The 22,182-nt window shown below is 40.5% G+C and overlaps 1 protein-coding gene across 1 annotated transcript in view; it reads left to right on the top strand.

Moving 5' to 3' along the window:
* Positions 1–8,426: 8,426 nt before the first annotated feature.
* Positions 8,427–22,182, top strand: part of Vwa8 (von Willebrand factor A domain containing 8) — a 321,037-nt gene continuing 307,281 nt past the window's right edge. Inside the window, exon 1 of the mRNA XM_021181216.2 lies at positions 8,427–8,827. Within this exon, the coding sequence (XP_021036875.1) occupies positions 8,437–8,827 (391 nt within the window). The 5' untranslated portion in view covers positions 8,427–8,436. The remainder of the gene's footprint in view (positions 8,828–22,182) is intronic.

Here is a 22,182-nt window from a genome sequence, read left to right on the forward strand (position 1 = left end):
CAAGGGCAAAAACATAAGCAACAGAAATCAAGGCTACTTGGCATCATCAGAACACAGTTATCCCACCATAGTGAGCCCTGGATAGCCCAACACACCAGAAAAATGAGACTCTGGTTGAAAATCACATCTCATGATGATGATAGAGGACTTTAAGATGGACATAAATAACTCCCTTAAAGAAATACAGGAGAACACAGGTAAACAGGTAGAAGCCCTTAAAGAGGAAACACAAAAATCCCTTAAAGAAGTATCTGAAAGGTCTAGAGAGATGGCTCAGCAGCTAAGAGCATTCACTGCTCTACCAGAGGTCCTGATTCAACCTCCAGCAACCACATCATGGCTAACAACCATCTATAATGGAATCTGATGCCTTCTTCTGGTGTGTCTGAAGACAGCAACAGTGTACTCACAACTATAGATTAAATAAATCTCTCTTTTAAAAAATAATTATAGGAAAACACAACAAAATAGGTGAAGGAATTGAACAAAACCGTTCAGGATCTAAAAGTGGAAATAGAAACAATAAAGTAATCCCAAAGGGAGACAACTCTGGAGATAGAAAAACCTAGGAAAGAGATCAGGAGCCATAGATGCAAGCATCACCAACAGAATGCAAGAGATAGAAGACAGAATATCAGCTGTAGAAGATACCACAGAAGAAGTTGACAAAACAGTCAAAAAATGCAAAATGCAAAAAGCTCCTAACCCAAAACATCCAGGAAATCCAGGACATAATGAGAAGACCAAACATAAGGATAATAGATATAGAAGAGAGTGAAGATTTCCAACTTAAAGAGCCAATATATATTTTCACCAAAATTATAGAAGAAAACTTCCCAAACCTAAAGAAAGAGGTGCACATAAATGCATTTGGAGTCTACAGAACTCCAAATAGATTGGACCAGAAAAGAAATTCTTCCATTCACATAATAGTCCTAACACTAAATGCACGAAATAAAGAAAGAATATTAAAAGCAGTAAGGGAAAAAGGTCAAGTAACATATAAAGGCAGACCTATCATAATTACACCAGACTTCTCACCAGAGATTATGAAATCTAGAAGATCCTGGGCAGATGTCCTACAGACCCTAAGAGAACACAAATGCCAGCCCAGACTACTATACCCAGCAAAGCTCTCAATTAGCATAGATGGAGAAAGCAAGCTATTCCATGACAAACCCAAATTTACACAATATCTTTCCACAAATCCAGCCCTACAAAGGTTAAATACATGGAAAATGCAAACATAAGGAGGGAAACTCCACCCTAGAAAAAGTAAGAAAGTAATCTTTCAACAAACCCAAAAGAAGATTGCCACATAAACATAAAAATAACATCAAAAGTAACAGGAAGCAACAATAACTATCTCTTAACATCAATGGACTCAATTTCCCAATAAAAAGACATAGACTAACTGGATAAACAGACCCAGCATTTCGCTGCATACAGGAAATCCACCTCAGTGTCAAAGAAAGACACTGCCTCAGAGTAAAGGTCTGGAAAACAACTTTCCAAGCAAATGGTCCCAGGAAACAAGCTGGAGTAGCCATTCTAATATTGAATAAAATCAACTTTCAACCAAAAGTTATCAAAAAGGATGAGGAAGGATGCTTCATACTCATCAAAGGAAACATCTGCCAAGAAGTCCTCTCAATTCTGAACACCTATGCTCCAAATGCAAGGGTAACCACATTCATAAAAGAAACTACTAAAGCTCAAAGCACACATTACACCTCACACAATAATTGTGGGAGACTTCAACACCCTACTCTCATCAATGGACCAATCATGGAAACACAAACTAAACAGAGACAAGGTGACACTAACAAAAGTTATGAACCAAATGGATCTAACAGATATTTATAGAACATTTCATTCTAAAACAAAAGAATATACCTTCTTCTCAGCACCTCATGGTACCTTCTCCAAAACTGACCATACAATCAGCCAGAAAAGAGGCCTCAACAGATACAAGGAGATTCAAATAATCCCATGCACCTTACCAGGTCACCACAGACTAAGGCTGATCTTCAATACCACAACCACCACCACCACCAACAACAACAAAAAACCCTAGAAAGCCCACATACACATGGAAGCAGAACAACCCCATACTCAATCATAACTTGGTCAAGGAAGAAATAAGGAAAGAAATTAAAGACTTTTTAGAGTTTAATGAATATGAAGGCACATCATACAAAAACTTACAGGACACAGTGAAAGCAGTGGTAAGAGGAGAACTCATAGCTCTGAGTGCCTCCAAAAAGAAACTGGAGAGAGCATATTTTAGCAGCTTGACAGCACACATGAAAGCTCTAGAACAAAAAGAAGCAAATACATCCAAGAGGAGTAGACAGCAGGAAATAATCAAACTCAGGGCTGAAATCAACCAAGTAGAAACAAAAGAACTATACAAAGAATCAAAACCAGAAACTGGTTCTTTGGGAAAATCAACAGGATAGATAAACCCTTAGCCAGAATAACCAGAGGGCACAGCGATAGTATCCAAAATAACAAAATCAGAAATGAAATGGGAGATATAACAACAAAACCTGAGGAAATCCAAAGTATCAAGAGATTCTACTACAAAAGTCTATACTCAATAAAACTGGAAAACCTGGATGAAATGGACAATTTTCTAGACAGATTTCAAATACCAAAGTTAAATCAGAAACAGATAAACCATCTAAACAGTCCCATAACCCCTAAAGGATTAGAAGCATTCATTAAAATTCTCCCAACTAAAAAAAGCCCAGGACCATCTAGATGGGTTTAGTGGAGAATTCTATCAGACCTTCAAAGAAGAACTAATACCAATACTCTTCAAACTATTCCACAAAATAGAAACAGAAGGAACCTTAACCAATTCATCATTCTATGAAGCGGCAGTTACACTGATAACAAAACCACAGAAAGACCCATCAAAGAAATATAACTTCAGGCCAGTTTCCCTTATGAATATTGATGTAAAAAATTCAATAAAATTCTCACAAACCAAATCCAAGAATATCAAAATGATCATTCACTATGATCAGGTAGGCTTCATCCCAGGGATGTAGGGATGGTTCAATATACTGAACTCCATCGACATAATCCACTACATAAACAAACTCAAAGAACAAAACCACATGTTCATTTAATTAGGTGCTGAAAAAGCATTTGACACAATTCAACATCCTTTCAGGTTAAAAGTCTTGGAAAGATCAGGAATTCAAGACCCATACCTAAATATAGGAAAATATACAGCAAACCAGTAGTCAACATCAAACTAAATGGAGATCAGGGACTAGACAAGGCTGACCACACTCTCCATATCTATTCAACATAATACTTTAAGTTCTAGCTAGAGCAATTAGACAACAAAAGGAGGTCAAAGGGATACAAATTGGAAAGGAATAAGTCATAATATCACTATTTGCAGATGATATGACAGTATATTTAAATGACCCCCAAAATTCCACCAGAGGACTCCTAAAGCTGATAAACAACGTCAGCAAAGTGGCTGGATATAAAGTTAACTCAAACTAACCAGTAGCCTTCCCATACTCAAAGGATAAATGGGCTGAGAAAGTAATTAGGGAAACAATACTCTTCACAATAGTCACAAACAATATAAAATATCTTGGTGTGACTCTAACAAAACAAATAAAAACCTGTATGACAAGAACTTCAGGTTTCTGACAAAAAAAAAACTGAAGAAGAGGTCAGAAGATTTACTCACTGATAAGTGGATATTAGCCCAAAAGCTCAGAATACCCAAGATACAATTCACAAACCATATGAAGCCAAAGAAGAATGAAGACCAAAGTGTGGATGCTTCATTGTTTTTTAGAAGGGGAAACAAAATACTCACAGGAGGAAATATGGAGACAAAATGTGGAGCAGAGACTGAAGGAAAGGCCATCTAGAGACTGCACCACCTGGGGATCCATCCCATATACAATTACCAAACCCAGACACTATTGCTGATGCCAGGATGTGCTTGCTGACTGGAGCCTGATAAGGCTGTCTCCTGAGAGGCTCTGCCAGAGTCTGACAAATACAGAGGTGGATGCTCACAGCCAATCATTGGACTGAGCACTGTGTCCCCAGTGGAGGAGTTGGAGAAGCAAATGAAGGAGCTGAGGGGTTTGCAGCCTCATGGGCAACAACACTGTCAACTGCCCAGAGCACCTGGAGTGGAGTCAAGTGCCCAGAGCACTGGGGACTGGACCACCAATCAAAAAGTACACATGGAGGGACCCATGGCTCTGGCCACATATGTGGCAAAGGATGAACTTGTTGGACATCAGTGGGAGGAGCAGCCCTTGGGGCTGAGGGTGTTTGATGCCCAGTGTAGGGGAATGCCAGGGTAGGAAGGCAGGTGTAGGTGGATGCATGGGGGGAGCACCCTTCTAGAGGCAGTGGGAAGGGGAATGGGATAGGGGTTTTCTGGAGGGGAGACCTGGAAAGGGGGTAGCATTTGAAATGTAAATAAATAAAATGTCCAGTAAAAAAAAAAAAGATATAGAAGAAAAAAAAAAAAAGAAGAAGAAAAAGAACCTGAAATTGCAAACCTGGCTGTTGGTCTTTGCCTTTGATCCCAGTATTTAGAAGGCAGAGACAGGGAGATCTCTGTGGGTTTGAGGCCAGTCTGGTCTACAAAGTGAGTATATACAGCCAGGGCTATTACAAAGAGAAACTCTATCTTGAAAAGACAACAACAACAACAACAACAAACCCCAAACAACAACAATAAGCCCCCTAAAAAACCTAAACAAACAATCAAACAAAAACAACCAAATCTTGAAGTAACTAATGATGTCCTTGGACTTGCTGCTCGTATGGTCACTGATGGTTTATGCCCCATTTTCTTATTGAGGAGTGTAAGACACTAGTTAGAGGAAAACTACTTCCTTTAGCGACCCTTCCTTCCCTGTTTCTATTCTGCTCACTTTTAACTTCAAATGTTTTGCTTCCAAGTCGGCTTTTCTCAAAGGGACATCCCTGTCCTTCAGAATCTCGTTTTCTCTGAATCACAACCTTAAATTAACTTGGAATCTTCTCCTTTCTTCTTCTTTTCATTTGTCATCAACCAGTTGATAATTCCTCATCTGTGCAGCTCTTGGATTTAAACTCCTCTGTTGTCATATTTTCTCTTAGCTATTGTATGGGGTTCTTATATTTAATACCCTTCCAACATTTATTCCACCCTGATCTGTTCCAAACACCCAACACTGGGTAAGAGGGAAAGAAGGTTAGAGAGGAAAGGGATCATAGACTTCTTTAGACTACTTCCTGATTAAAGATAGTGGGCTCCTTGGGAGCAAGTCTGATCTTTGGTCATCAAGATAACCAAATTTTCCTTCTTGTGACTTTGCTCATGACCACAGGCCCTCATGAGGTTCTCCCATTTATATTCTTTCCAGATTCCCCAGAATTAAACTCTCTGCTGCTAATGCACTAAGTAAATCATAATCACCTGCTGTGAAGCAGCCTCTTATCTCCACCAGGGATCTCCACCAGTTCGCGCAAGTGTGTGTGTGTGTGTATGTGTGTGTGTGTGTATGTGTGTGTGTGTGTGTGTGTATGTGTGTGTATTGTGTGTGTGTACTATGACTTATGTATAAAGGTCAGAAGACAACTCGTAAGTAGAAATCTGTTCTTCCATCATGTGGGCCTCCGGGGATCAAATTTAGGTTATGACTGGCACCAATTGTGTTTACCTATTGAGCTATTTCATAGGTCCTCAGTGTGTTCTTAAAATTCAGTTATAATATATAGTATGTCTCTTGTGTTTTTATATAAATAAGAACAAATTCTCTCACTGAATATTCTGAAAAGACAGATGGATCTACTTATGCATATCCTGGAAGAACAAGTTCAAACATTGCATTCTCTGTGAAGTCTCACTGGCCTTTCCTAGGTGTAGCATGGTTTGAGAGCCTTGAGCCTGCATCTTACACACATCAGTCTGTGTTCATGTGTTGGTATGCCTGCTTTCTGTATTTGATGTGATTTCATTGTCTAATAGTAAATGGCTGCATGTGCTACAGTGTCTCAATATAGGTCATGCTGTAGTAGGCAAGCCTGTGGGTGCATTTTCTTAATCAGTGATTGATGTGTGAGGCCCACACAGGTGAGGCCTCCCCTGGGCTGGTGGTGGTCCTGGGGTTTGTAAGAAAACAGGCTGAGGAAGTCAGGGGAAGGAAATGAATAAGCAACACCATGGCCTCTGAATCAGCTCCTGCCTCTGGGCTCCTGTCCTATTTGAGTTCCTGTCCTGACTTCCCTCAGTGACCTATGACAGTTACCTGGAAGTGTAAGCTGAAAACAACCCCCCCACCCCCCCACACACACACACATCACCCCTGCAAACTTGCTACTGGTGATGGTGTTTCATCAGAGAAACAGTAACTCTAACTGAAATAGTTAGGTAATAGTACCACCTATTTGTGAATTGTGTCAAATAAGATTGTTAATTAAAGTGTTTAACATAATTTCATGACATAGAGTATGTGCTCTGCATGAGTCAAGTCTCCCTAGAGCAGGAAGAATTGAATGAATATATGCTTCACAAAGGTGTTTAGTTTCCCCAGTAGGGGCTGGGAAATCCAATATTGGTTGTCTGTACATTAGAGAGGTGGAGAATCTGGTAACTGCATAGTCCACAAGGCTGGGTTCTTCAGCATTCCCTGCTGGTGGTAGAGGTTTCAAGGCCTCCTTTCAAGCCACTTGGTCTTCAGTCTCTGTTTGAGAATTGGATTCTCATGGCAGTGAATTATGATCCTCATCAGCCAGAGGCAGAGACAGGCAAGCAAGAGAAAGGCTTTTCCCTCCAATTCTTTCTTTTTAAGTTTTCTCAGGAAGACACTGCACATGCTGGGTGAGAGAGTCTTCCCCTTTGAAATACTGCTTCCTTGAAATGCCCTCATAGACAGCTCAGAGCCTTGTCTTTTGGTCAAATCCAGACCTAATCTACTTGACTGTAACAATGGTCAACTATCTCAGGCTCAAAGGAGTAAAAGCAATTTGTAAATTTCTATGCTGCTTCCATGTTTGCCATTAACCCAATTCACATAGGGATAGAAAAGAAAAGAAAAGAAAAGAAAAGAAAAAGAACAAAAGAAAAAAGGAAATAAAAAGAGGATATGATTCCTCCTGGGTAAGAGGGAGGAGAAGGTGCATTGTAGGGAGAAAACTCTCAGAGGCAGAGGCATCTATCTGGCAGGGTCCAGAGTGAAAATGAACACCTGAGTGAGGGTGGTGTGTGTGTGTGTGTGTGTGTGTGTGTGTGTGTGTGTGTGTAGAGGGGAAGCCGGGAGAGGAGAGAGCCAGGATCCAGGAAGCCAGACCAGGAGACCAAAAGAAGACCAGAGTAATCAAAGAGGCTGATTGTTGATGGAAGAGCAGCTTGGGGGAAAGGCAGCACTGCCTTCTGGGTTGGAGAGTTCAGAGTAGGGGGCTGAGTGCCTCTACCAAGAGGATCCTGTAACAGCTGGGGATGGAGAGATAGGAGGAGGATCTGGTGGCCAGCACCAGCTTTGATGTGTTAATAGGGACCTCAGTTAGCTTTTACCTGTTAACTGGCACCTCCTATAGCTGGTCGGCTCAGATTTGAGACCTAACAGGTGTGGTTGTGAAATAGTGAGAATCTATCCATGTAATAATTATGCTGTTTTGACATCTTACATGTTCACTCCGGTATTTTCGACTTCTCCAAACTGGATTAAATTGTTTCTCCTCCGCCTCCATTTACTTCTAAGTTTAGTTCCTCAGGAAGTTTAAGTGCTTGGGAGGTGGGTGCTTAACATGGATGTAAGACACAGGTAGGTCTAGAATTGGCAAGGCCATTCTCTGAGAGCCAGGCCTGCATCTTGTTTGTTTGATTTCATTGTGCAGAACTTCATTAAAACTTTTTGCTTTGGTTAATTCACTCTTGACATTTTGGGGAGGCAGCCTAATTACATTAGACTTTGTTTGCTTTATGGAAGACTGCCGCTGCTTTTGGAATGCATGGAAGGGAGGGAGCCTTAGTCAAGTGTCCTACTTTTTGCTCACTAAAGACATAAATTATGTTTATATAACCCTTGCCTTGTAACCTGACTGGATCCTTCTGGTAGTTGAACGTTTTTTCATTCACCATTATAGTGTAACATTTCCTCTTGCAGTTTAGAAGATGATAAAACAGGAGCGGCAAAGGAAGGCTAAACTAAGGCTTTCAATGCCTGTAGTGTGGGAACCCTGGGAAGATGACAACGAATTAAAATAGGTGAAGTTCCAGAATCTCTTGAATATTTTCTCCATTCTGAAAAAAGATCCGAAGCAGTATCGAGGGGAAAGCCCACAGTGCATCATAACACAGTAGGCTAGCAGCCAAGAAAGAAACAGGGCATGCGCTCAACTGTGCTAAAGGTCTTTGGCATCTCCCCAGCTCCGGGCGTCCCTGGGGCGACCATGCCTGGGGCGGCGTGCCGTGCCGGTGTAGCGGATCCTACCGGCTGGCGCTCGGCCTGCCCTCCGCCCCGGGTCGGGCCCATCCCGCGGAGCCCGGCGAGCCGGGGGAAGGAGTTTCCGGCGGACCCGCCTCCCTGCCGCTTCCTGTCCCGCTCGCCCACCGCCTCCTGCCCGGTCCAGGGACTGTGCTTGTCCGAAGCCCCTGGAGGTCCCACGCGTGCCTCCTGCACCATGCAGTCACGCCTCCTCCTCCTAGGAGCCCCGGGCGGCCTTGGGGACGTGGCTTCCCGGCGCGTGCGGCTGCTCCTGCGGCAGGTGCTGCGGGGCAGGCCGGGCGGGGACCAGCAGCGGCTGGAGGTCAGGCTGCTGCACGCTGGGGCGACCGACTCAGGTAACTGGGCCCTCCGCCTTCGTTGCTGCTGCCGCTGCGGCTGCCCTCCCTGCTTTGTGATGTGGGGCAAGGCGCTGGCGCCCCCTGGGCTCCACTCTGAAACCTTAGGGGTCCGGACTAAGGTCTCTGATGCCTAGGAACACAGTTTTCTTCTCCCACTGGAGATTTTAGTACAAGAATCCTCACGTAGACTCTAGGACACTGAGAGGTTTATGCAGCAGCCTTTGGGGGCTGTTTAGACTCGTGCTTGACCTTGATCTTTGACTCCGGAGAGCTTGGTTTTGTGTCCTGAGCCAACCAGGGCTCGTGATGGCATAGACACGTGTACAATCTTGCTGGAGAACCTGTGCCCATGTTCCTTCCCAATTTTAACAGAAGACTCGGTTTCAAGCACTCTTAGAACTGAAAGTCATAGCTTTAGTTAAAACCCTATACTATAGTCGGAATAAATGAGTCCCAGAAAGGGGGGAAAAAGTGCCTTGCCGAGGATCACAAGGTGAAATTACGATTCAAAACTTGCCTGTCCTCGATTATAGCTTCTAGAGCATGTACTTGCTTTCCACTCTGTTACTCAGTTTTCATCTGCATGACAACATTAAAACACACACACACACACACACACACACACACACACACACACACACACAGAGCAGCCTAAAACAAGGGAAGATTTCTTGGCTGGAAGTTACAGATGTTTCAGTGTATGCTTAATACTTCAATCACTGTGGCCTGTGGTGAGGCAGAAACTCATGATGACAAGTGGACTTAGCAGAGCAAAGCTGCTCTCTCAGGGAGGCAGAGAGAGGGGAATCGGGGATAAGACCTACTTTTCAAATATAGAATCTACTTTGTCTCACTAGGCTCACCTCCTTGTGTGTGTCATCTCCAGACAGTGTCATTTCATCTAATAAATCCATCATTTCACCAGTCCAGATGATAATACACTCTTATCAGAGAAGGCAGATGTCAAGGGTAGAATGTGGTACAATCTGCCAGGCTTTGAGGCTGAGCAGTTTTGGGTAGACTTATTTATTTATTTATTTATTTATTTATACTCTCTAGCTAACTATAAGAGCCATGAGTCAGCAGATAGGACATTTAATTGAAAAGAGGTTTTTAAAAAAGTGAAAAAAAATTTCGTTTTGTACTGATAAGCCTCAGTACAACAAGGGACACTGAAGCTGAGAACTTGTGTATTCACCAGAGACCTGGGCACATGGAAGAGCCCTTATGACAGAGTGAAAGATTAACTCTTGGCTATCCAGACGTGTAAGGTTAAGGCTTTCAAGGTGAGAGTGGCACAGTTGGAACCAGAGGTCATACACAGGCCACAGCCGTAGCACAGAAAGCAGCAGGCTGTGATGGGTGAATGTGGATGCTGGGAAGACTCTCAGTTGTATTCCAGCACGTGACCAGACGCCCTTTGTCCTCAGTTGTCACTGCTTCGTAGCAGTGTGACAGGAGAACAAAGTACATGAAAAACAAACTGAAGTTGTAGACTTTTCTTCTCCCGCACTGTATGCCTGTTTGTCTTGTCTGCACGGTCCTTTGGTGCCTGTCATCACTGGGTACCTAACAAGCGTTCAGTGGCTTACTGGGTCAAAGTTCATGGAGACTGTTTTTGTAAGAGGCTGCAATTGCTTTGCTGGCTTTCATGATAGTACCTTTACTAAGCTTGATATGAAGGGGGAAAAGGCCATTTATGTAAACGGTAAAAAAGAAGTTGGGCAACTTTAATCCCAGTACTGTGAGTTGAAGATCAGCCTGGTCTATAGCAGTTCCTGTATAGCCAGCTCTATGTAGAGAGAATCTGTCTAAAAAAAAAGCTTAAACCAAACCACCCCAAACAAACCAGCGGACTCTCGCAACCCCTGCTTAGCATCCTTTTCCGTCGGATGGGGTAGAGCCTATAACTTGTAAATTCTTTATCTGTATGCTTTAATCAGTAGGAGTGGCATCTCAAGGGTTTAGAAACAAATGGTCAGTCAGCAAGGAGGTTATCACTCCACAGCATAGTTGACGGATCACTGTGACATCATCATAGATGGGGCCAGCTGGCTCAGTAGGACTGGATCTCAGAAACCAACGAGCTTGGAGACAGTTCTCTCAACCTGTGGCTTTCCTTCACCACCGTTCCATGTTCTGTAGACTTCACAGGCTTTTCCTTCTGTGTGTGTGGAACAGATCTGTTTATACAGACAATAAAATGTTCCTGCATAAGCTGTTTATTACTTAGAAAATTGAGAAATGAATCCTGTAAAACAGCCCTCAACACACCAATCAATAATAATCATCAGTTTTCTGTATTGGTTCTGTCAGATTATATATATCTAACTATACAGGTAATTATTTGTACAAGTATGTATTTGTGCAAATTGGATCATTATTTTTCTGTAATTTATCAGTGTATCCATGGTTGGTGACATTAGCATAATATTGCCCTTTATGATCACTTAAATTAGTTATTCATTTCAGACATTTATCCCTATAATTTATTTTATCAGTTTCTTGTTCATGAACATATAAAATGTCTATTTCTAAATATTTTTATATAAAAGCAGTAAAAATGATTTTCATTCTTATACATGTTTTATGACTTCAAGATTGTCATTGGGCCATAATAGCAATAGTCATGCGACTTTGGGGAGGAAACATTCAGAATTCTGTTTCAACGGAGAATAACTATTATGGTTTAGCTTTGTCTCTGTATTTACCAGATATTGAACCTCATGGAATTCACTGGCTACTTTGACCTATAGCAGAGTATTAGACCTGCGGCTCTCCCGGCTTTGTTGTGTGTATTAAAGACTTTAACAATAAGATTCCAGAACAGCTATAGCCAGATAAATCATTAGAAAGATTTGTATCAGGAGCACATAGACTTAAGATATATGTTGTTGATACATTTGTTTTTTAATCTGCTCTAAGTTATACATTCTTCTTAAAAAATGAAGCTCAGTGAGAGATTGCTTGCCTAGCATGTTCGAAGCCCTGGATTCAGCCCTTAATACAAAAACAACACAAAGCAAAAGTGGTGTCACTGAACGATTTGTTTCAACCTGATGTGATTCCTCTTGCCCTGGGGACTTTGGCAATACCTGAGATGAACCAAGGGAGAGGGATGCTATTGACATCAATGGAACTAGGGTGCTCACGTGGCCGACAGTCTGCAGCACACAATATCTCAAAACAATATGCATTCTAAAATGCCAGAACTATCACTCTTGCGAACCCTGAACTGAGCCAACTTGTCCATGTGGCTGCTAAAATAAAAACTCAAAACAATTTGACTTTAATAGAATCGGCAGCTCAAAGCAGAAGGTGCTCAGAGAGACCTGCTGGACGATGTGGGCAAGCAGCTTACAGATCACAGAAGAGGTGGAAACAGCTTGCTTATGCTCTGCTCTTGTTTTATTTGAGCCTGTTCTGAGCAGTTGACAGCTGGTGACTGACTGTAACTAAGCTACCGTGACTGACTCCGATTTACTTGATAAAAAGTCAAATAGCTTGGGCTTTCATTGTGTAGGACTCAAAGTACAAAGGTATGCTCAACTTGAAGTCCAAGTTGATTTTAACATTGCGATTGTGTCCTGAGGAAGGTTCACAGAACCAAGTGCCAAGTGGGGTAAAAGTTAGTGTGCTCACTAACAGGATCCATGGTCTCTAATCTGTACTACAAGCATTTTTACTATATATACATGAAATACAGCAGTGTTGAGATTGGTGAAGATCTTGAAGTATCTGGGCAGAATATTCAATTTTTTTCAGGGGTTTACAAACAATCTAATTAAAATTATTGTTATAGCAACATTTTATGTATGTATGTATGTATTTATTTATTTATTTGTCAGGGTCTCTTTATTTAGTGCAGTCATTCAGTGCTGGGGTTGAAGGTGTGATGCCACCGTGCCTGGCATTGATAATTATTTTTTAACTCTTACACCTGGTGTGTGTGTGTGTGTGTGTGTGTGTGTGTGTGTGTTTCCTTAAAATGCTGCTACACAGCATTCAGAAGGCAGGGGCAGAAGGTTCTCTGTGACTTTAGGCTACCTTGATCTACATAGGAAGCTCCAGGACAGCCAGGTCTACACAGTGAGTTGCCAAATGGGTTCGTGTAAGATTAATTACTTTTTATTATTTCAAACATAGAAGTATTACCTTTGAGCAATCCTTTTAAATAAGAAATATTCTGGAAAGTAAGATTAAAACTTCCTACTTTAAATATTTTCTAAATTTAATTTCATTTGGAAGGTTTTAGCCTTGAATTCCTTTAATTAAAAATTTCATCCAAGAGACATATAGTAATTGACTATAGCTATCTGTGGCAATTTTGTACAATATATGGATCTAGCTAATGTGTTTTATTTCCATATTTGTTATATAAGTGCAGTTAAATACTCAGCAGTATTGTTTTTGTACTCCTAAAATGAGCTCATTCTGGTTACTGAAATCATTCTAGCAGTAGTAATTATTCTAGAGTAGACGGCTACTCTTAGGCAGGTCTCACGTAGTCTAGGCTAGCTTCAAGCTTTGTATGTTGCCAAGGCTGTCCTTGAACTTTTGATCCTTCTACCTTCAGTATTTCTGCTGTGCAGGGATTAGAAGGTGTACCTCCACGCTTGCCCTGTCTCTTTATATTTCTTGACAGGGTTTTATGTAGCCCTGGCTGGCCTGGAACTCACTATGCAGACCAGGCTGGCCTCAAACTCACTGAGAACCACTTGCCTCTGACTGCAGGGATTAAAGGTGTGGACTACCCCATGTAGCTTTCTTTAATTATTTGATTTTTTTTTTTTTTTTTTTTTTTTTTTTTGTGCGTGTGGATATAAAGTCTTGCAGTGGTGCCTTGGGCAGCCTGGAGCTTGTGGCATCCCTTCCGGGATTATTCACACCTGTGACTGCATCTGACTTTCAATTTCTTAACTTAGAATTAACAAAAAGCTTCTCTTCAAGAAAAGCCTGTATTGGTTTCTTCTGCATAAATTGTTACCCATTGATTTTTACATTCCACCTTAACCACCTCATTTAAAGAGATCTGTTTCAAATGACTTCACTTATGAGCATGTCCATAGATAGTATGTGTTCAAAAGATGCAGAAAAATTACCATTCATGGCTTAAAAACAGTATCTTAGAAGACAGTAGTTAATTTAAAACTAATCACTTGTTCACTTGTCAAACATTTGTTGAATATCTAGAGTTTGAAATACTATATTTGGCACAGGATATAGTGATGATTAAAACATTCATCCTCTACCAAGAAAAACACTCTTGAAAACTAAACAGTAGTCTTCAGGTCTTCAGACATTTTCCCCATCTGCTAAAAGGATTTGCAAGGATGTATGTTTTATACATTTTTAGGTTGCTACGTAGAATTTTTCCTTATTGGTACAAATGGTAGCAAAGGGTATTGTTTCTATTACACTGTAAACGCTGACATTTTAGATGATTTCTGTTTCATATTCTTTTGAACATGTCTCTTAAGAGGACCCAGTGGTTGGTTTGCCACTGTGTTTTGGAAAAACTGGAGGCTCTTGGCCATCAGCTAGTCCTTACACCGTTATCTCCCTGAGTTTGTATTCCAGCTTTAGGTGGATTATGATTTTTATCTGAATATGCCTTTTCTCCTAGAAGCTTTATTTTTATATTACTTTTCTGCAACAATCCCCCCTTTAAACCTTTATGTTATTATAGTACTTGGTTGTTCAACATGACATCAGTGTCAAAGATAACACTTTGCTATACTCTTTAATGACTTGAGCTACTCTCTCAGCAAAATATTACTTAATATTAATTAACTTATTAATACGACTCCTATTCCCCAGTTGAATGTTAATTATTGTTGGTGTTAGCAATTCCATCCAATGTAGCAATGTCAATTACATCTTTCCAGACCTTCTAAATTATATGTCAACAATAATATGTTGATCTATATTAATTGGCATGTTGATTCGGGTCTTATTTAATATTGTTGGTAACAGACATAGAGCTGGTTAGATTTTATTAATTTGATACAAACTGAAGTCAATTAAGGAACTGCCTCCATCACATTGGTCTGTGGCGAATTTTCTTGGATAGTGGTTGTGGGTCAGCCCAGCCCATTGTGGGTGGTCCCATTTTCTTTAAGGAAGCAGGCTGAGCAAGTCATGGAAAGCAAGCTAGTAAGCTGTGCAACCCCATGACCTGTGCTATAACTCCTGCCTCGGGTTCCTGCTTGAATCTCTGCCCTCGCTTACCTCAGCGAGAGGCTCAAAGCTGTGAGATGCAATAAACCCTTCTCATCAAGTTCCTTCCGGTCATGGTCTTTATCACAGCAACGAGAAGTAAATCAGGACAGACAGATGCCACCTGACTTGCAGAAGAATGGTGTGCTGGCTTAGTGAAGTCATTTGTGTCTCAATTTCTTAGAGGGTCGTCAAAATCACCTCGCTATAATTTATCATATGGCTTTACCAGTTCTTTTCTTGGTGGCTCCTTGGTTAGTGTGTTTTACTAGGATTTGGGGGTAAACTAAAATTATTATTTTCAAAGTACTTTTGCTAATACATTTTTTAAATTTTTGAGAAAATACTTTAGTCTATATTTAATACATTTTTGTCAAATTCTTAGGTTTTTGCTATTAACAAAGGTATCTGTTCTGTCAGACTAGTCACTCAAGTTAGCTTTTCTGACAGAAAAAGCAGTTACACCTTTTAGTTAAAAGGAGTGTAATATAGTTTAGGGAATGGGATTTTCAAAAACTATTGGGGAATAAGTTATGGGATTTCTGTGAACTGGTTTACTAAAACCAGTAAAGCCAAAAGTAAGGGAATATTGTGATTATATTTGTGACTCTTTTCATTATATATGTCATATTACATTGATAACATATTTCATAATAAGTGATTTTGTACCTTTGATATTTTTAAAAATTGACAAAAAGAATACAATATTAAGGTAAGATTTTCATGAATTAAGGACTCTAGTAGAGGCATGGTGTCCTGGTAAATGTGTAGTAAACTGTAGTGGCCATGTTTGAAGAATAATTAGATGAAAATCACAAGAATTGGAAATAAATTTGTTGTTTTTTTTTTTTTAAAGCTTCATGTCCATACATTTGATCTATTTAGTGAAGCAGAAAACGAATTGGTTCAGTGACTGGAGTTCATCATTCTCACAATAAAAGCATGAAAATAGAGTTTTATATGATGGGGGATAACTAATGGGGTTGAATATTTCATTGTGTTTCAGGAATATGTTTTTGCCTGTCTATTTGAAAGGTATACATTTGTTCTGAAACACTTAAGTTCCCTCTGATATTTAGTCAGAGCATTGTGAATATTTGTGTAGTACTCTTCCAGGAACTATGCATGACATCAAATGGATCTGCAGCCATGATCAATTATATGAAATATTTAAGTTGTTCAGTAGTCCTCTTAAAAAGGTATCTTATTACTTTTTGTGTGAGTGTGAACATGAGCACAGATCTCAGTCCAACTTTTAGGAGTTGGTTTTCTCCTTCCACCATGTAGGTCCAGGAATTGACTCTGGTCTTCAGGCTTAGCAGCAAGCACTTCCCCTACCCCATGCCATCTTGCTGGCCCTCAACAGTGGTTTTTGTTTTGTTAAAGCAGTAGCGTGAGACAAGCTTATTTTCAAGTGTGCAAAAAAGCTGTGTTTGAAGTTTTTTGTGCTTTGCTGTTTGACATTTCCCATCTTGGCTTCTTGGTAATACTCATTTCTCCACTCTGTAATATGCTTTATTTGACACAAGCCAGCACAAACCCAAAATAGCTCTAAAGCAAATCTTTACTTCTAGTACAAACATTAATATCTAGAGACAGATTTATTTATATTGACTTGAATATTATTATAGTGTTCAAAGGATGCTTAGTTTTGACCATACACATATATGTCTCTTTAGCTGATGCCCTGACACAGTGTACTCTTGGTAAAATAAGTCAGGGAAGGGACTATTCTGAACACAAGGACTTGAAAGTCTGAAAATGGATTCTGAAAGACTGCTGTGTTCTGTAACCGTAGAACATGCTCACATAGCTTCATCCCAAGCTTTTAAATAGGAAAGCCAATAAGTACTTATTACCAATTTTAAAATGAATTAAACCCTTTCGGCACAGAACAGCAGATGGGTAAGATGTAGCTGCTAGAGTTTCCTGGTATCATGTCAGATCCGCAAGGATTCGCCATCAGAGGAATCAGATTTTAATAAGGCTTACAAGATTAGGTTTTAGTTGTTACGCCCAGAAATTGAGTTACCATTGTTTCTGAACTAAGTTTGTGTTGCATTTTCCTTTACCGGGCAGCTGGTCTTGGTTCAAGAGAGAAAGGTACAGCGGCAAAGCATGGGTTTGCCAGATGTGCAACACAAAGGCCGTGGGGAGTTTGAAGCATAGGATTGGTGGAAACCTAGTGAGCTGGGTGGAGAGATTGTGGAGATCTGAGTCAGAGGCTAATGACATAAAAGCGAGGCTGCTTGGGGCAGAGGCACAATCCCGGGAGGGTGTGCGGTTCGTTCTTTTTAAAATATTTCCTGCAGCAGGTGGTGAACCAATGTGTTGGGCAAGAATCCACTAGAAGTTTAAGATTATTAGCCTGAGAGTTAGAGTTTTATTTTATTTCTTTTCTTTTTTTAAGTGAGTAGCTGGATAGCACTGAGACAAGTCACTTGAGACTAGTCATGGACTCAAGCACAGGAATTGAAACAAACTGCTGGCAGACTCTGAAGTCTCCTGCTGTGGGGAGTGCAGGCTGCTCTGAATCAGAGAACTGTAGAATTGAAGTTGCCTACTTCTTGGAACAGAAATTGATTGCATTTATAAAATTGGGATTATTTGCTTTTAGGATAGATTTATATACAGATTTTGTCTGAATCACGAGGGGAATTTTGCCTGTGGTTTGGAACTAGGATAGGGAAAATTAGTCATTGACTTCAAATAGAGAGGGCAGTGAACAGGTATTAATAAAATAATGTCTGTGGCTCTAGGCAGAGAGCCAAACAGATAGATAGTATAACAAGATGGCTGCTGTAGGCAGAGAGTGGAACAGGAAGATGGTATAAGGATATATTGCTCTATCTAGTACATCTTAACAGGATACTCAAATTCTGTCTAATGTGCACTCCACGGGAATTATGGGTTATTATCCTGCATGGCAAAATAGAAGAGACCTAAGAATAGGCACATACAGTATTTTAGTTTTACTTCATTTGTTTTGGATTATTTTAATTTGAACTAGGATAGGGGATATTAGTCTCTGACTCCAGAGTAGAGAGTGCAGTGATAATCATTGCCTGCTTTGAACAGGTATTAATTATCTATGTCTGTGGCTCCAGGTAGAGAGTTCAACAGACAGATATTATACAGGTATTAATAAAATATGTCTGTGGCTCTGGGCAGAGAGCCAAATGGAAAGATAGTATAGAACTAGCTACAGAAAGCTCATATTCTGCTAACGTGGGCTCCACGGGAATCTTGACTGTCTCTTTCTGCTTGGCAAGATAGGAAAGGCCTAGTATAGGCACATACAGTATCTTAGTTTACTTCATTTGTCTTATATTGTTTTAGTTTTCAAAATGGGTATGATGTTGAGTTCTGTGGTTATATTATACCTCTAGGAGAAAGATCAAAATAATTTTTTTCTGGTTACTGGCTTAAGGATATGCTGATTTGAGAAAAAGGTTTTGTCTTTGTGTTTTTGGAAAAAGTGATTAACGTATTTATACCTTCCAGAGTTATATGGATCAGATTTGATAGAGGGAGACCCCCTGAAGAACTAGATTCCAGAGAATCAAACAAAAAGGTTATCTTGATGATACTAAAATTTTGCTTTGAGATTTATACATTACAGAATATACAGCCTTAGTGAGTCTCATTGTCAAATATGCTGAACTGACCTGTTTGAACTCCTGATGTCTTGGACTTTCAGCCAGATCCAGTCAGGACACAGACATCAGAGACTAACACAATCATTGGTGTGACCTTCTTAAAAGGCTGACCAACTCCCCCATTTCCCCTACCTCACCCCCTTAAAAATATCTCAACACCCATATTCATCTTGAAGACGTTATGAAGAGTTGTTGCCCCAGCTCCCTGGAGGGGGTTACTATAGGTTGTCTTTCTAGGGAATATAGAAATGATCATAATTGGGCAGGGAGGAATAGCTAGAATTGATTACATAGCCATAATCTCATTTTGTAGAAATCTTTTTAATTGTTATTAGGTTGAAGTCATAGTTTCTTCTTTTGGTACAGAATTTACTTTGATGCAAAAATCAAGGTTTTCATTGGTATAAATTTCTTCTATTGATACAAAAAATTTAAAAGTACAGGGCTTAGACCCAGTCCTTCTGTAACTGTTATTGTAAACTGATCTGAGATGATTAAGCCTGTGAGTTAAGGACCGAATAGCAAATTCATGGCTCTGAGTTTATTGTTAGGGTGTTTTCAGAGACTTAGAATTAGAAATAGCTAAGAGTAGTTAATGGAGAACAGTCCAGATTACTTTATATAGATAGTTGGTTTTCAAAAATGTCAGAAATCCACAGAATCTGACATTTAATGTTATTTATTCATTTGCTGTTGAGACTAGTCTGCTCCTGACAACTTTTCCTGTCTTGGATTCAAAGAAGAAATTCAGCATCTATGAGTTACTCCAGTTGTTGTGAGATAGCCACTAGACAAGAATAGTCTTTTTTTCATCTACAGACATAATACTGTCCAAAGAGAGGACATAATTACAGGTTTAGGACAGCTTAATTCTGCCAAGACAGAGTAGGCTAGTCCTTAATATCCTGTTTCTCTAGGTCTGTCAGATGCTCCTGGGCCAGAAGGCTGAAGACCTGCTCCATCTTTTTGACTTATTGGGGCTGTATAGGTAGGCACTGTCTCTACAGTTTTTTTCAGTTCTGGAAGCTGTGTTAGGCTTTCTATATATTTTCAGTTAATGTTGGTCATTCTCGGATATCTGACAGGGTTGAAAAATTACTTATAGTTTCATAGTCAACCCAGGCTATTTACTTTGAGATAATAGATCTGCGAGGATAATTTTCTGATGGTATACCATTTAAAGCCAGGATATGAGTCAGGTGTAGAATGATAAGTCTTTTAATTTAGGATAAATGATAAAGTTCTATCTTAATGAAAAAGATGATGGACTGGATGTTAGGTCTCTCTTATGCCTTATAAATTGCAAAATGGTAATAGCTGTGTTCTATATTGAGAGAAAGGTTTTGTTTTTTATTAGAATAGAAAGGGGGAAATGTTGCGGATGGCTCTGTGCTGCTTGCTCTCCTGGGAGAGGCTGTCTGGAATGAGGAATGAGTCACATACTCAGGTGGCTTTTTGTAAACCAATCCCCTAATGAATAAAGGAGCCAATCGCTGGGCGAGTAGGCGGGACTTTTGTTGGAAGGAGGAAGAGAGGAAGCAGGGGAGAGTTAGGTCCCTTTGGGAACTGGACAGCAGAGGGGTAAGAGGGTAAGGGGTAGCTGCTAGAGTTCTGCAGTATCATGGCAGATCCGCAAGGATTTACCACTGGAGGAATCAGATTTTAATAAGGCTTACAAGACTAGGTTTTAGTGGTTGTGCCCAGAGATTGAGTTACCATTGTTTCTGGGGGGGGGGGGAAGGGAAGAATTAAACAATGTATGTGTATGGGTGTTTTGCCTGTGTGTATGCATGTGTACTGCTTGTCTGCCTAGTGCTCATGAAGGCCAGAAGAGGGCACTGAATACCATGGAACTGGAGCTTAAGACAACTGGGAGCTGCTGAATGGCTGCTGGGAATGAAACCGGGGCCCTCTGCAAGAGCAACAAGTGCCAAGCCATCTCTCCAGCCTGCACATTCAGTAATTATAATACAACACGAGAAGTGCTTACAGAAAGGAATGGGATGATACGTTCTTGAGGGAGAAGGAGATGGCACCAGAGGAAAAGTTGGCAAAGATTCAGTGGAGGAGATGAAGCTCTCTGAGGAGCAGCTGAGTGAAAGAAGTGTGAGATGTATAGAAGGCTGAAGGTTCAATCAGTCACTGAAGCAGGAATACAAGGGTGGAGCTGGCTGGAGATAGTTGGGCGGACAGAGAGGAGAGTTCTGTTTTTTCTCAGGTTGAAGAAAGCTGTCTCTAGACAGAGGGTAACTGTGCGGTAGTCCACTGACAGCTGTGCAGTGCAGGGGAGAGTAGTGAGCCCAAGCCAGACTTTTGGGAACTGTGTAAAGACAGAGCTATTGGTATGGCTTAGATGGCTCCCAGGTCTAGCACTGTAGCCAAAGATGGACAAGCTCATGATTTCTAAGGCAGAAATGATTAAATGCCTGGTTCATCTCGATGTCATGCCGCCTCCTCTTTGTCTGCTGGAGACATGGTTGATTGATCATTGCCCCATTTCTCAATGAAAACAGTTTCCATTGTGGTTTCTTCCTCTGTGTTTTTAAAAAGCCTCTAGCTTGATGGTTAAATGTTAGGGATCTTCCATTTACTTGTTTTGTCATTGATTTCTACTTTAATCCTATTATGGTCAAGAAACATACTTCAGGGCTTTAGTCCTTTGAAGCTTACTGAGGCTTGCTTTATGCCCAGCCCGTAACATATTTTGGTTAATGTTACTGATGCACTAAAAATACGGATCATGCCGTTATTTGCCGTTATTTAGATTAAACAGTCTGGGTGGGTTCGGAGTGTCTCTGTCCTCAGCTCTCCCCTTGGCTTGGCAAAAGTACCAGGAAGCATCTTCCTCGGTTCTATAGCCATTTATCCCCTACTTCCTCCCTAACTTACGGTGATGAACATATTAAATTATCTAGGCATATTTCGAGTTTATCTTATTTCTACTCCCAGTTGTGTTGAGATTATTATTTTTTTTTAAATAGTTATTCTCCATTTCTCTCCTTGTCAGGTTACTCCCAAGGGTTTGCTGTGTTCTTTCACAAGAGGACTTAACCGTTAGGAGAGTGAATCATTTAGGTACCTGCTATGCTTGCTTTCTCCAAAGCCCCTTGGGCCTCTGGGTGGCCAGGACTTTCTGTTATTGTTAGTTTCAGAGTACTGCATTCCCCTTATTTTTCTTGAATTCTACCCTCACCTTCATGTGGTTCCTTATCATACAACAAAATACAATAAATTGACATTTTACTGAGTGGGAGGCCCAAGCTAGCAATAAGAAATAAGAGTGGAGAAGGATTTCTTTTTTTTTTTTAATTTTTAATATTTTTATTACATATTTTCCTCAATTACATTTCCAATGCTATCCCAAAAGTCCCCCATAGCGCCCCCCACTTCCCTACCTCCCATTCCCATTCTTTTGGCCCTGGCATTCCCCTATATTGGGGCATATAAAGTTTGCAAGTCCAATGGGCCTCTCTT

Source organism: Mus caroli, chromosome 14 (assembly GCF_900094665.2).
Source record: "Mus caroli chromosome 14, CAROLI_EIJ_v1.1, whole genome shotgun sequence".
NCBI classification, from domain to species: domain Eukaryota; kingdom Metazoa; phylum Chordata; class Mammalia; order Rodentia; family Muridae; genus Mus; species Mus caroli.